The sequence below is a fragment of the Melanostigma gelatinosum genome, assembly GCF_949748355.1.
Source record: "Melanostigma gelatinosum genome assembly, chromosome: 7".
NCBI classification, from domain to species: domain Eukaryota; kingdom Metazoa; phylum Chordata; class Actinopteri; order Perciformes; family Zoarcidae; genus Melanostigma; species Melanostigma gelatinosum.
This window is the reverse complement of record NC_136640.1, coordinates 11,174,026-11,189,482: the sequence shown is the minus strand read 5'-3', so window position 1 is coordinate 11,189,482 and position 15,457 is coordinate 11,174,026. Positions and strand designations below refer to the sequence as shown.

At 44.1% G+C, this 15,457-nt stretch overlaps 2 protein-coding genes across 2 annotated transcripts; both read left to right on the top strand.

The window, feature by feature from the left end:
- The first annotated feature begins 53 nt into the window (after window positions 1–53).
- On the top strand, window positions 54–7,984 carry rilp (Rab interacting lysosomal protein). The gene is made up of 8 exons (XM_079272256.1): window positions 54–526; window positions 1,628–1,751; window positions 3,057–3,178; window positions 4,122–4,307; window positions 4,902–5,071; window positions 5,203–5,328; window positions 5,439–5,537; window positions 6,348–7,984. The coding sequence occupies exons 1-8, from the start codon at window positions 203–205 to the stop codon at window positions 6,472–6,474; spliced, it is 1,278 nt and encodes a 425-aa protein (XP_079128382.1). The 5' UTR covers window positions 54–202; the 3' UTR covers window positions 6,475–7,984.
- A 638-nt stretch (window positions 7,985–8,622) lies between these two features.
- scarf1 (scavenger receptor class F, member 1) lies at window positions 8,623–15,451 on the top strand (the record flags this gene model as incomplete). Its single annotated transcript, XM_079271981.1, has 11 exons — window positions 8,623–8,720; window positions 8,993–9,054; window positions 9,187–9,288; window positions 9,846–10,386; window positions 10,461–10,679; window positions 11,167–11,295; window positions 11,527–11,633; window positions 11,760–11,871; window positions 12,249–12,373; window positions 12,835–12,972; window positions 13,104–15,451. The coding sequence occupies 11 exons, from the start codon at window positions 8,623–8,625 to the stop codon at window positions 14,216–14,218; spliced, it is 2,748 nt and encodes a 915-aa protein (XP_079128107.1). The 3' UTR covers window positions 14,219–15,451.
- Between the last annotated feature and the right edge of the window lie 6 nt (window positions 15,452–15,457).

Here is a 15,457-nt window from a genome sequence, read left to right as displayed (position 1 = left end):
GCAAACATTAAACATGCAAGAGGTGTTCGAAGATACGCAAAACAAGTTCAGGCGTGTCTGCAGCGTGCGCTCAAATATGTATTGACGTTGAACTTTCTGCACTCGTGTATAAACGGCTTACTGTCACGTCGCGCTGACTGGTCGTTGTCGGTTTCGATACCGGATTTAAGAGCATGTGAAGTGAGCTGGTCCCCACTCGGACATGGAGGCACCCGAAGCGCACTCGGAGGGCTGTTTTCACCGGACGTTCTCGGCTCTGACCGTGGACGACGTGTATGAAATAGCCAAACTGATCGGCACCGAGGTGGAGAAGCTCATCGACGGCGGGGGCAGAGAGAGCGTCGCGGGTCTGGTGCCGACAATAGTGAAAGTGCTGGAGCTCCTGGAGAACTTCGCGGCGAGGAACCACGCGCACAAGCTGAAGGAAGAGGAGCTGCTGAAGACGTTCGAGACGCTGCAGCTGCAGCAGCAGAGGAAACGTGCGGGGAAAGAAAGCGACGAGGGCAACGACAAACATGAGATACGGGTGAGAGACGTCTGTGTGCTCGTTACAGCCTTGCTTAGGGGAAGCCATTACGTCAGACGTGTTTATGTAATAGTACAGCATGAGCAGTAGCTTCAATTCAATTGGTGCACTTGGTGTTATTTATCAAAGTTAAAGAAGACTAGTTATTATAAATAAAATGTTTGAGTTTGTGTATCGCATTAACTATTCTGTACATTGAACTACCAATGGGACAATGTGGGCCACTAGGTAGTTAAACTGCTTTGTGGAAATTCAGTTAAAAGAAACTTTAAATTGTAATATGCACATAAGTGTGATATCAGGGGTCAACGGGACCTCAGTTGCTCAATTCTGCCCCGGGGCCCCCGAGCAGCATCAATCCATATGGTTCAATATGGTCTAGACTCAAATGTAACACCTCATTCTGCAAAGTAAACAAACAGTCAATGCTGCATACAAGTCATGCTACATAGTTATAAGTGTGTTATTATTGAACTACATCTGGGACATAAAAAAAGACACACAGTAAAATGCTGCTTTGATATGAGTAACATAAAGAAAAAGAGGGAGGTTGGTACAGTACTTCCACAGCAGCAGCCATGCCGTTGTACCATGCTGTGTTATGGGTAAATAACACACCAAAGAACTGCATTGTTGTGGGGCTGTGTGACAACCAATCTTTAAAATGTTTCTTGTGCAGGAAAAGAAAGGATTTTTTTTTAAATACTTTGATCATGCCATTAAAGGCTTAACAAAGATTGTGTCCTTTGTGCTTATAGTAGTAGTGCTGATTCATCCTCTGCATGTGCGACTCTATAAACTTGAATCCGTAGTGTCGGTGCATGACAGACGGGGTTATAATCGTTACTCAGAAAGTGAACGAAGAGGTGTGGTTGTTGGAATCATTCAAACAAAAACATCTGTATTCACTTAACAAACTGACACACCCGCTTGGACACAACTTATTTTGCTGAAGCCAAATATTTACATGTTCATGAGATTTTAACGGCACAGAGGGCAATTACATCAGGTCTTCTTCTTTCTTTTTTTTTGTTGGTGAAAGTTTAGTATCACATCTCTGAGGTTATGGTTTTACAGTCGGTCTTCCATCCTCTCGAGCAGGAGCTGCAGCAGAAGGAGCAGCAGTGGAGACGGAGGTGTGAGGAGCTGGAGGCCCAGGTTCAGCTGCTCCAGGAGGATAAAGAGGAGCTGCAGAGCAGACTGAAGGGCAGCCATGCAGAGGAAGGTACAGGTCCCAGGGTTGGAATGTTAAATGTTAAATAAGCTATGGGTTTTTGGAAACTGGGCATTTGGGTACATTACTTCCCAAATCAGCTCCAAAATACAACATCGCAAAAGAATCCTTTCATCAATCCATGCTACCTATTGTTTGTATACACACATGACAGTTTACGTCTCACCGCTAAAAGTGGAGGTGCACATTAACATTTCATAACGCCTGAGGGAATCATGGGGATTTCTCACACCTGTGAGAGTTGAGTGGACGATCAAATCTGGAAATGGTGAAGCCGTGGGTGTTTTTAGGATGGCTCTCAATACTCTGTGTGGGTTACAAAAGATAACACAAAACAAATAACTGCGGATATCACATGAACAATCTAGCATTCTTCACACCTCATTGCTTGAGAATTGGATTTGAATCTGGTGCGAGTGCCCTGATGATCTCTAGAGTACACAGACTCATCCAGGGTTGGCATGAGCTCTTCTCTAAATCCACTTTGGATTTAGGATTTTTTTTCTTTAATCACAATCACGCTAACTGGCTGAGTAATGACTTGTTGGTTCACATCATTTACATTTGACAGCTACTTACTGGTAATACATTTTGTTTTGACAGTTGACAATGTGAAACAGAAAATATTTAATTAGGCTTCTCAGTAACGTGAGCCAGAAGGTGGAGTCACTTTGCTGACTCTTGTTTCCTTGTACTGACAGGAAAATCATGACGTCATAATTCATGATTTATTTGACCATGTGGCAGTTGAACGTGATCCTTCATTTTACGTTATGAATGTGACGGCTGCTTCACTCGGCTGACTTGAAGTTCAAATGTGCCGTCGATTATTTCAGTTTATGTACAAGATTTTAGTGTTAAGGGACGATAGTATCTGGTTTAAAACACGCTGCAGCGCCAGTATGTCTAAAGAGTCAGTTAATCCAAATCATAAAACAAACAAAAAACATCTTGCCATGAATGGTATGGCTGGAATCAAAGGAGCTTTGTATATTATTTTCATACCCAGTATGCAGTCTTCACTGTACTTTTCACATTTCCCATGATTACTTTATTACACAACTCTACAGATCAGTAAAGAGGCTTTATTAACCATCAATGAATGACATAATGTAACAATATAACCCTACCTTTTCCATTCCTGACTTTTTGTCATCAATTGATGATCTTTACTCTAAATTTATAACAAGAATTGTAGCCAGCAGTCAGTGTAAAAAAGGGCTTCCCAAAAAGGATGTGAATTTAGGGCCACTGTTATGTACCTGACGCTCTTTGTTCGTGTGTTCATGTGAGCAGACCGGACACAGCGGCAGGAGCGAGAGGTGATGCTGAAGCTGAAGGAGGTGGTGGACAAGCAGAGAGATGAGCTGAGGGCAAAAGCCCAGGAGATAACCACCATTTCCAAAGAGGCAGAGGCGGTAAGGAGAGACAAACACGAATGTTTAAGACGATGAACACATTCACGCACAGCAGCTCGCAACTCAACTCATTGATGAAACAGCTGATGGCGGCTGGCATTCACTTTGCTTCTAGCCTGAAGATAAAAGTAGAAAGAAAGCTGTTGTCTTTACTCTCGTGCATGACACCGATCAGATTTGGACACACTTTTATAATATTTATGGCTGTGGCTACAAAGGTCGGTTTCCTCATAGAAACAAAAATGTTTCCATAATTGCATAGCTGTGTAACACATGTAGCATCGAAAGAGAAGCGACGTCATGTAAACCCCACCAATGAACACGCGAGAAGACAAGGACTGTGTCAGGGGAAGAGGGAAGAGTGTGGAGATTATCTGCATAGGTACCCGCTGAGGATTAAGCTGCACTCAACACAAGTCTGGGCAGAGTTTTCTCACACACACACACACACACACACACACACAGCCACAGTGTGTGTGTGTGTGGGTGTGAGTGTTTGCACATGGTTCTGTGTTGAGGCACGTATATCACGTGAGTTAAATAGCAGCCATAACTCGGTGTGTGTTGCTCCCAGTCAGTTGACTCACGTCTGAAAAAAAACAAAACAGCTCATGGTCAACTGAACTAGTTTGCTCAATGGAATGCCTAGAAATTCTTTTCATCCTTAGAATGAATGCTACACTCGTGTGGTTTCATTCCTTGTCCTCGCCGTGCCCCAGACGGTCCAAATCACACGCATGGAGACGTTTTGACCCACTGCAGATAGATTGTCTGTTTGGTTCAGCCCTGGCTAGTTACTATTGAGTTAAACTATATTTATACCTGGTGGGAAATATGGAAACTATTTGTTTGTCTTTTAACCTGTTTAGTTCGTTAACTTGCTGCTGCTCATGATTAAAAGTAGTTTATCTGTGTGTGTGTGTGTGTGTGTGTGTGTGTGCAGCTCCAGGAGCAGTTGGAGCGCTTCATGAAGATGAACGCGGAGCTGCGACACAAGCAGAACGTGCTGCAGGCCCAGCTGAAGAGCACCGTGGAGAGGAAGGCCGACATGGAGGCCGACCTGAAGGAGAAAAGCAAAGAGATAGAAAACCTCCAAACACAGCTGGACAAAACCAACAGCGACAGCCCTGTATGCACGACTCTTAAACCCTTCATTCATGGGTCCTTTATTTCATGTAAAGAAAAAAATATAATACTTCTCTCACATGTATTGAAGTGTGTTTGCTTCTCGAATTCAGAGATGCATTCACATTTTATTAAAAATCCCTCAACTTCAAGTCAAAATGGATCTGGACAATTAACCAATTCTGATGCTTCACTCATTCTGAAATGTTCTGGAAAAGAGCTGAAGATTTTAAAAGGAGTAAACAGGCAGTCAATAGCAGTATGAACAGGTAATAAAACGTGTTTTTTAGAAAGTGTGATTCACCGCAACCACGAGAAACTAGGCACCCAAAATATAATGCAGTTTGCTGCAGTCGACCACAAGATTAGACTTGGACAGACACAGAGGTGCACACTCATTCTCCGTCACACACACACATACACGCCACCGATCGCATGCTCTTCCTGGCGGAGGTACGAGTTGCTTTCAAACTTACTCCAATTGGAAAAAAACATCACGTCTTTCCTGCGAGCTCAAGACTTGACAGTTTGTTGTGGACTGTAGTTTGAAGTAGTTCTGTAGTCAGCATGACCTCACGTCTCTCTGTTCTCCCATCAGTCCAAGTCGAGTCAAACCGCTCGCGAGTCCAAGAAAAAGTCGCCAGTTGACCAGAAGGATCCCGATCAGCCGTGCTTCACCAAGAAGGAGATGCGTGACATCATTTTTGAGAGGAACGAGCTCAAAACCAACCTCTTCCTGGTGCAGGAGGAGCTCAACTACTATCAGAGGTGGGTCTGCTGTGTGTGTGTGTTTGTGTGTGTGTGTGTGTGTGTGTGTGTGTGTGTGTGTGTGTGTGTGTGGACATGTCTTGTTTTGCCAGTTTTTATGTTTAAATGAAAATGATTGTGTGTTTCTGCAGGGAGATCCTGAATGAAGAGAGGTGTCCGGGTTTCCTGTTAGAAGCCATCCGCTCTGCCATTAAGACAAGGAGAAAGCTCATCAAGGCAAAGATGCTTGGCTTTGGTGCAAACGACTCCAGCAGCAGGTCTCTCTTAAAAACACTCATCACATCCAGAAATAACGGGCCAGTGTAGAAATATGTTCACAACAGAAGGGATTTTTATCACTGTTTGCTTCTTTCTTCTTCTTCTTCAGTGACGAGGAGGAGAGGTGTTCTCTGTTCGGGCAGACAGAAGTCGATGGCTCTGAAGTGGACGGCACTGACAAACCAGCTGAGTCACGCATTCGAAACCTGTAAGTACAACTTCGACCCTACACTGTTACACCGCTCAGACTTCAGGACACCACAGTGCTGGTCTGCAAAACATCAGAGACGATGTGTCGATAACGCCATCTGTCGCTGCTTATGTTTTTGCTTTGAGAGAAGTTGGTTTCCCTGCACGCATTGGCTTTACAGGGTTAAATTGAGCAAAGGAAAAATGACCAAAACACACATGATGTGCATACAGTGTGCTTGTCCAAAGAAGAGCTTCCCATTACGTGGTTCAGTGGATATCTTTTCATTTATCTAGTAAATGTGTACCTTTGACACGGGATTATCTTCATGTTGTTTGCTTGAGGCATGGGAGGGAGAAGGAGAAACGTCAGACATGTGACCAAATGTTTGAACTAGAAGAATAAGGACTACAGGGTTTAACTTGCAGGCATGGAAATCTTATTGACACAATCAGTCTCATAAATATGTTTTGCATTTTGCATCGTCACTTGGGCTTCAGATGATCTGAAATTAAAAAAGAAACATAAAAAAACATTTGTTCACCTCAGAGTCTCCCAAGAGAAACAAGTCGAGAGCATTTACTAAGAAGAATGATACATTAATTGCTAACAACTGAAGCACTTTGCATTGCAACCATCATTAAATGCAAAGCAAGAGCAACAACACAGCAGACATTGTCTGTGATTTCGGCATTTTTTTCATCTCTCTCTCTCTCTGCTGACGCTGTCACTGCCCTGGGATCTCCGTCAATCCAGGACTATATTTAGCTGTAATCCCTGACAGCAGATCTGACCTCAGGCCTGTCTTTTCTACTCTTTCGGCTGCAGCTTTGGCTTCCTGACGCGGTCGGGCAGCGGCCGGAGCCCCACCCACATGAGCAACTCCGCCTCCACTTGGGAGATCATCGGAGACTCAGAGGCCACCGATGGGACGGGGCTGGGGCCGTCCCCCTGAGCCGGGTACTGACCTCTCGCTGTGAGACACCCTTCTGCCCTCAGTCAGGACAGACAGGCGAAAAATGTGGTTCAAAGAAAATCACGTGGACATTTGAACGCAGCACCAGTGTGTAAAACACAAAAGCACTATGTGAGTGTGTGGGAAAAGAAAGTGAATGGAACACTTTTTTTGGGCTTTATTTCAGTCATAAATAGGCTACTTTCATTTCCCCTTTTGTTAATTCCACTCTTGCCGTTTGTCCCCTTATTTTTCCATAGAAGTGATAAATAAGTACATATAGTATAGTAGTAGTACAGCAGATATAGTACAGTGTACCACACTACTAAGAGGGATACTTTTTAACCGCACAAAAGATACTTCCATGTATGATTCAAGTATAAATACAACTTTTGATGTATTTTTCATTGTGAGGAAAGTACAAAAATGGGTTATTGCGCATATATATATTTATATATATCCTCATATTTATTTATACATTTTTACCAAAAACCAAAGACATTATGAAACGTATATGAAACTCTCCCCTCCAGTAATATTGAAGCAGTGTGTATGTTAAGTTCACCTCTGTCCCGTTGGTCATTTTATTACAGTCAAGATTTTACCACCATTATATCAAGTAACTTTTACCTCAGTCGGGGTATTTTTAAGGCATTTGTTGACTCGTGTATTTTTCATGATTTGAAGCACTTTTATGCTCAAGGACAAAAAAAAGTCTCTTCCAGCAGTGAGTGCATTTTAATCCAGTGAGCCTTAATTTACTGCTTGTATTGTTATAAAATATATTTTCTTAATTTTCCGTCATTGCAAGAGAGTCAAAGCCTTTGGCTGGTGTGTGTTTGATGCTGGTGCCATACATGTGTATGTGTAAGCACATGTATTCTGTCTGCACGGTACCAGCCTCTGCAGATCGGTTACTTTACTCTGTTCCCTCTTAAAGCAACAGTGTGTACTATTTTGGGGGATCTATTTGGCAGAAATGGAATATAATATTCACAAGTATGTTTTCTTGTGTGTATAATCACCTGAAAATAAGAATACCGGTACTTCTGTTTCTCTTACCTTAAAATGAGCTGATCCTCTTCACAGAGCCGGCTGCAATGTTTCTACAGTAGCCCAGAATGGACAAACCAAACCTATAAAGAGGGCCATTCACATTTTTTGTTTAATTTGGCTCGCAGGAGACATTTGAGTTGATTGCAATGTGCAACCTCACCGCTAGTTGCCGCCAAATACAACACTCTGAACCCTTAATGTGTGATTATAACACTACTCAGACAATGACAGACCTGTGGGCTATTTGTTGAGACAATGTATGACCTTCCAATCGGAGCATGTTTTCCTAAAATACTGTGTTCGCAATTTATTTTATAAGCACGTTTTTTCTGACAAAACTGATTTAAGATGTCAATTGCCATATGAGTAACTTTTATTGATGAAATGTGATAAAAACTGTAAAAAATGTGGATTTTCTGCGATGTTGAGATTTGAAGATTCAATAAAATCCATTAAACACAGAATTTTATTGAAAAAAAATAATTATAATGTATTTTTTCCCACGATTCAAGAACAAATAGACAAGACCAGATTTTAAAAATGGCATTGTGCACCAAATGTTGCTGCTATTGAATGAAAGCAGGAGCTCAAAGTGATCACGTGACCATCTTTGTACTGACTTTCAAGACTTAAGGAGGGCGAAGGCGTTCTCCATCACGTCCTGGAAGTATGTCAACAATAGATTCTGGGGAAAAGGTGAACATCAGGGGTGTGTGTTTGCGTTTGTGCGAGTCCCACCAGTGTGTGCGGCGAGTTTTGTGTGTTGGTGTTCGACCATCTTTAAAAAGCTCTGTGTCTGGTTGAATAGAAGGAAGTGGCTCTGACTTCCCCAGGAAATGTGAAGAGGAAACCCGGGGGCTTCGACCTCTCATGGCTGCAGTCGAGCCACAAGATGACACACAGGAGAGAAAGCAGGAGGGAAGGGTGGATGCTAGACAGAAAGAGAGATACTCCCTCTCATTGTGCTCCCTCTGACTGGAAGGAGAACAAGTTGAGAGGAGAGAACGAAGTCGGGAACAGACTGGACACAAAGACGTGAGACAGAAAGTCTCGTTTTGGTCGTTGGGTTTTGTTTTTGGACTTTGTGTGGAGATGAAGTTTCTCCTCAGAGCTCTGAGTGCTCTGCTCTGCTGCTCGCTGTCCTCGCAAACACTGGATCCTACTGGGAGGAACGTCTGCCACAATATCAGGTACGACTTCACCTTCACTCACGCCGTTTTACTTGATTTGAACACACCTGAAAAAACAAATCAAAATGTTAATTCTCTTCTGGTGACAAACTGTAGCTCCTTTTAGCCAAGGTTTATCTCAAAGAGCTCTACGGAGTTGAGGACTGTGCTGGACAGCTCCTCAGTCTGAATTCAGATCATCATTTCTTTTTTTGTCTTCTTCTCCTTTTAAGTTATTTCTTCAGCTATTTTGAGATTTGTCCGGCTAATTTGATTATTTTCTGTGTATTTAGGAACCCTTCAACCTTGGTCTGTTGCACTGGATGGCGTCAAGAGGGAAAAGAGTGCACCATGCGTGAGTTTAATTACTCTAATGGACAGAAGCATTATGCTTTCACTGCCTCCATATTTGTTTTGCTTTTCCTGTTGTTTCATTCACTGGTGTTTGTGTGTGTGTGTGTGTGTGTGTGTGTGTGTGTGTGTGTAGCTGTGTGTGAAAGTGAGCAGGCCTGCCTGAAGGGTGAGATCTGTGTGTATCCTGGAGTGTGTCGCTGCCCACCTGGTTTCTACGGAGCTCACTGTAAAACACGTGAGTTACATTAAACAACAGGCGATATTTAGCATCAATTCACTGACATGTCTGTTTTGTCAGTTTGATTTAGAATGCACTAAATATTTCTGTTTTATTGTGTAAAAATGACCATTAACGGTCACTTAAGTTGATACTAAAAATGCATTTCTGTGTGAAATGACATAATAAACCAGTAAATGTTTCTCCTGAATTGAAAGTTGTAATAACTTGTGTTAGAAGAAGTATTCAGATATTTAACTTTAGTAAAATTACCAACACAACATACAATGCATATGCACGATGTATTAATACTCCTTTACAAGCAAAAGTTCAGTGAAAGTATATGTCTTATCATTAAGAGTAAAAAGTACAATATTTCTTTCAAAATTGAAACGGAGTAGAAATAGCATCATGAATGGAAAAACTCATTTTAAAGTACCTCAGAATTGTACTGAAGTACAGTGCTCGGGTAAATGTACTTAGTTACAGTCCACCACTATAAATTGGTTGTTTTGTACAACATTCGTGTTTTATTTTTAACAAGTATTCTCTGTGCTTGTTTCTTTGTTCACCAGGCTGTCCTACTGAGTTCTGGGCTCCAGACTGTCGCCAGGTGTGTCAGTGTTACCCACACGGCCGCTGTGACCCCGTCACTGGTGAATCCACCTGCAACTCCAATCGCTGGGGTCCACTGTGCCAGTACGCCTGCAAGTGCACCCGCCACGGCCACTGCCACCCAGTCCACGGAAACTGCACCTGCGACGAGGGCTGGTGGACGTCAACCTGCTCCAAGCCGTGTCAGTGCATCAGCGGGGGCGCCGCCAGCCCCGGCTGCGACCAGCTCACGGGCCGGTGTCAGTGCCACAGGGGCCACTGGGGGCTCAAATGTCCCGTCACTTGCAACTGCTACCTGTCGCAATGTAACCAGCGTACCGGTATGTGTGAGTGCGAGGCAAGCTGGTGGGGACCCAGCTGTGACCGGCGTTGTGAATGTGACCTCACACACAGCAGCTGTGAACCGGCCAACGGGCAGTGCCTGTGCCACCCGGGGCACCAGGGGGTCGTATGCAACCAGCCCTGTGAAGCTGGGAAGTACGGCAGTGGTTGTAAAATGAGGTGGGTGTCAGTCGATACATTGGTTTGTTTCAGTACCTGTGTGTTACTCTCTGTTTTTTGTCTCCTGTCCTCAGCTGTGGTTTCTGTAAAGACAACCAGGTCTGCTCTGACACCGATGGCTCCTGTGATGCCTGCGAATCCGGCTGGAACGGCACGCGATGCGACCGCCCGTGCCCGTCTGGTTCTTATGGGGACGGCTGCCAGGAGAAGTGTCCACGCTGCAGGAATAACGAGCCCTGTTACCCCAAAACTGGGAAATGTTGGAGGTGTGACCCAGGATGGACTGGATCCAGGTGCGCATGCGTGTATTAGGCATACATGAGCCCTTTTGATCGTGTTGTACTGAAGTCACGGGGAAGGTTAACGGATCATTTGTTGGTTTTTCAAAGTGTACGGTGTTCTATTAACATGATATTAATGCAGTTCATAGTTAATGTGTTCTACATGCAAAAACAATGGTGTGGTTTTTGTAGTCTTTGATGATTAAGTCTGCGGGAAACTGCTCCTCGATCTTGTCTTTGCTTGCCTTCATGGTTCTCAAGTAGCCAGCATCACATCACAGTGTACTGTATGGACTGTAAAAACGAGTGTGTGTGATGAAGATGGAAAGACAAGTAATTGTATTCTGCCTGCAATGTCCATAAGTGCTTATATGTGTCGGTCAATATCAACAAAAGAGGGTAAATCAGTTGTTTTTTCGACACGTGGTATTACGGTTTCGGATTGTAATTCACTGTGAACTTATTCTTTGTGTACTTGGTCATGGCTCCCTGTCGCCAGGTGTGAGGCGGCCTGCTCTAACAGGACGTTTGGAGACGCCTGCAGCTCCCTGTGTGGCCCTTGTTTTCATGGTGACTGCCATCACGTGACAGGAAGATGTGTCTGTCAGCCAGGCTTTCAGGGAGAGAGGTGCGTGTGAAGTGCAGTGTCAGCACATTGAAAAAAGGCCTTTATTCTTAAAGTTGGAAGCGTGCATGATACATTTGTGTAGCAGGTTCAAACATGCAAAACATTCTGGTCTTTTTCACAATGTTATTCACGCAGTATATTTTCACTGTACACTAAAATAGATTCAGTATTCATACACAGGCTATTTCGTTTGCTGTCATGATGGAGTTGCATGTCTGTTTTTTCCCCCAGCTGTAACAGCAGCTGCCCCGCCCTGCAGTTTGGCCTCAACTGTTCCTCCGCCTGTGACTGTAGTGAGGGGGACAGCTGCGACCCAGTCACTGGTGCCTGTCCCAACAGTACGTCCATCCATCCAATAGTATCTGTGTATGCTATTCAGGGCATCAGATGTTTCTTGATGTGTGTGTGTGTGTGTGTGTGTGTGTGTGTGTGCGTGTGTGTGTGTGTGTGTGTGCCTATATCAGGTTCCAGAGCTGCTGTACTAGCAGGTGTGCTCGTTCCTTTGCTCCTGTTGCTCCTTGCTGTGCTCTGCTGCTGTCTGTGCTGTGGAGGAGGTCCTGTTGATGGCAAAGACAGGTCTGTCTCTCACATTTCCACCAGTATTAGGCCCACGAACCAAACTGTGCAAGCATTTCGTAGAATGCCAAACATTACCAACTTCTATATGTCGCTTGGATTTTGAGCCACGACGAGCAGAAAGCTTTTCCCGCTACAACTTCAGAAAAGAGCAGAGACTTATTTATGTAACAACACTGAGAATCTGGAAGTATGAACTTAATAATTCTTCCATAACATGGCAATTGTGATATTATCATGACATTTTGAATGGTGGAAAGACATTCAGCACCATGGACTTAATTTACTGATATTCAACTTTACAATCAACACAAATTCAACTGAGGCACTGGTGCAAAAGTGTGAAATTCTTACAATATGAACCTTCTGTCTTCCAGGGCGACTGTGGCCGATGGAGGCTTGTCAGTTCGGATGAAATATCACGTTTACAGCGTCCTGGCTAACATCGGTGCTGCCCTGCCCTGCATTTCTGATTGGTCCTCTGGCCTCCCTCGTGTCACTGGTCAGTCCTGCAGCACAATATTTCTCTGAGAATGCTGCATAATCTAATGATACATTGTAATTCATGGATTGTGTACAAACTCTTCAATGACAAAAGTTGCATATATATGCAAGGACAACATGACAACATGGTTTTTTTTCCAGCTTTATTTACACGTACTAAGACATATTTGAGTGCTGTTCAACTTTTACTTTCTGGAGTGATGATGAGAAATGTGTCATCAATCTTTGTTCAGATTGGTACAATATTTGAAGGAGAAATTTCTTCAGTGTTAATGAAGGACAATCGAGCTAAAACTTCGCACCAAAACATGTTTCACAACATGGAGAGACATTTACATTAACCTGAATACACAAAATTAGTGCAAAATAAGAAAAAGTTTGAATAGAGAATCAGCCTTGTATCGAATTGACTAGCATCTTATATTTCATCTATTTTTCATGTCACACACACACCCACAGTGTCTCACCATGACCCAGAGCTGACGTTCAACCACAGCTTCATTGAGCCTCCTTCCTCTGGCTGGGTGACTGAGGGGTCGTCCTTCGACAGCGATGAGGAGGAGGAAGAGGCGCTCTACTGTGTCCCTCCAAGAGAAGGTAGGATTAGGGATGAACCAGACTTGCGTTGCCCTCTTTCAGAGATACCGGTAAGCAGAACTGCCACTTCAAACTTCCCTGTCCATCTCCTCTAATGTCTCTGGACTTTTCTGTCTCCGTCTCTTTGGCAGACATCATGGCGCTTGCGGGCGGCGAGTTCCACGAGATGAGCTCGAAGTGTAACATGTTCTTAGACCCATGCGGCTTTAGCTATGAGGACATCACCTCGCCCTTCAACATCCCTCGCACCTCCAGCATCGCCAAGTCCAAGCGGCCTTCTGTCTCTTTTGCAGAGGGAACCCGCTTCAGCCCCAAGGAGAGGCGTGGCTCAGCTCAGGACCCCGGCGCTCTCCCTGGACACCCACGCAACAAACCCAAGTCACCTTGGGGGGTTCTGATGCTGTCTGCCCTCCAAAGTCAGGGGAGTGCAGCTAGAACTGGGGAGGAAGATGGAGCTGAGAGCGAGGAGGGGGAAGATGAAGTCGATGTGCAGGCGACAGACAATCGGGATTCCAGCTGTGAGGCAGGGGACCAGGAAGCAGGCAGAACCCCTTCCAAGGCCACCCTGCATGTCCCTGGGGCATCAGGACGAAGGCGAACTATGTCCAACACAGTTGCTCATAAATGTAGCCAGCTGCCGACATCTGATGCTCAGGTGGGGGTCTTAAATAAGGTCACCACGGTGTATGTGACGGTGGATAGGGCAGGTAAGCCCGCGTCAAAGACGGAGACAAGCTCTGAAGGCCCAGTTCAAGCCATGCTGCGGCGCCTCGGAAGCCTCCAGAGACAAAGGGAGCAGGAGTCTGGCAGGGCCAAGCCCAAAGGGGTTGAGGGGATCACCAAACCACCGAGGAGGAAGCTCGGAACTCGAGCAAGCGTGTGGGAGGAGGGAGGGCCACCTGGAGGGGAGGTGGGCATATGTAAGCCAATCAGGAGAAAGCATGCTGCTCTCAACTCCGCTGACACAGCTGGTGCTAATGACACTCCATCATCAGAGAGCGGCACTCCAAAAAGGCCTCTGTCGTCCTTGTTGACGAGCGTGCCAGAGGTGGTTTCATCTGTCTCAGGGTCAGATCTGAGGGCTGAGAGTTGTGGCCCTAGTACAGGAAACACTGAGGGCACCTACCTGACTGTGGGACCAGCAGGAGACGCTGCGGGTCTCACTGAGATCTTCGCCAATGAAGGCGCAGTGGTCGGTGTGAATGATGAACCCTGCTATGAAAATGTCACCACTAAACTCTCATAACCTCTGAGAAAGAACACGTCAGCAGGTCTGAGTCAAACGCAACTGCATATTTGTTCCTCTGCAGTTTTAAAGTTACAGGCACAAAGGAAACTCTTGAATTATGAAGTTGTTATCTGTTACACAGTGTACAGGTACAGCTGCATATTGATATTCATGCAGCATTTGTGATAAAAAAAAAAAAAACTTCACCGATAGCCCAAATTATACACATGACATTTATATTTTAGATTGAAATATGAATGAAACAGAAGCAACAGAATATCAGGTGAGGTATTTTGGTAACTTTTCCGAACAATGCCACTGGTTGCATTCGGTGTCTTAAAATTGTATATGAACACGCCTATTAGGGACAATTGTGTGATCAGTGTTTTTGATTTCTCCATGTTGTATTAACTGTATACATGCAAGTACTGTAATATCTTACGGATAAACAGACAATAAAACATCCGTGTTGTACGAGGAAGACAAGAGTAAACAGCGGATATATCAGAGTAGTCTTAAAAGATCATCAACTGTTTTTATTCATCATGGATGCAAATACATGTAAGACAGACTGTAACAGGTTGTGAATATGCAATCAAAAGGGACTCACTCAGTAACACAGTACATCGTTTAAACATCTGTATGTTTTATAGTAGTATTATAATTTGCTCTCTGCTACTTCAACTGGAATTGTAAGACTCTTTTTACATCTACAACCTGCAGTCAAAGTCCCGTCTGCCACTGCTCTCTGACAGTCACATGATGCTGCTGTTGAGTAAAACCCTCGCTGTTGCAATATCGGGATTCTTTTCATTTTTATTAAATATATCTGTACAACCATGTGCCAAATGTTTATGACCCTTTGATGGATGAAGTCTTATAAGCCCTGTGCTACATTTTGTTTTTCACTGTACACATGCTTAAGATTAAGAAGGAGAAAATAAACATTTTGAAGGATATATATATATATATATCAAAATGTAGCCTTGAAATTCAATTTGCAATCTCTTCTCGGCTTACTCAAATGAGCTTATTGTCATTATAGTTGTGTTTAATTTAGTAGGTCAGCTGACGTTGAGATGAGCTTTATCGACCAGTTGAACTTTGGCCATGTTGAGGCAAACTACTGTGTGGAGAGCAGCTGTGTGTGGACTTTGATTGATGAATATTTGCCAACGTTGATGAGCAGTTGTTTAAGGGTCACACAGAGCAAGTGTGTCAGAGTTTCAACAGCCAGCACTGATCTGTTAAACACCA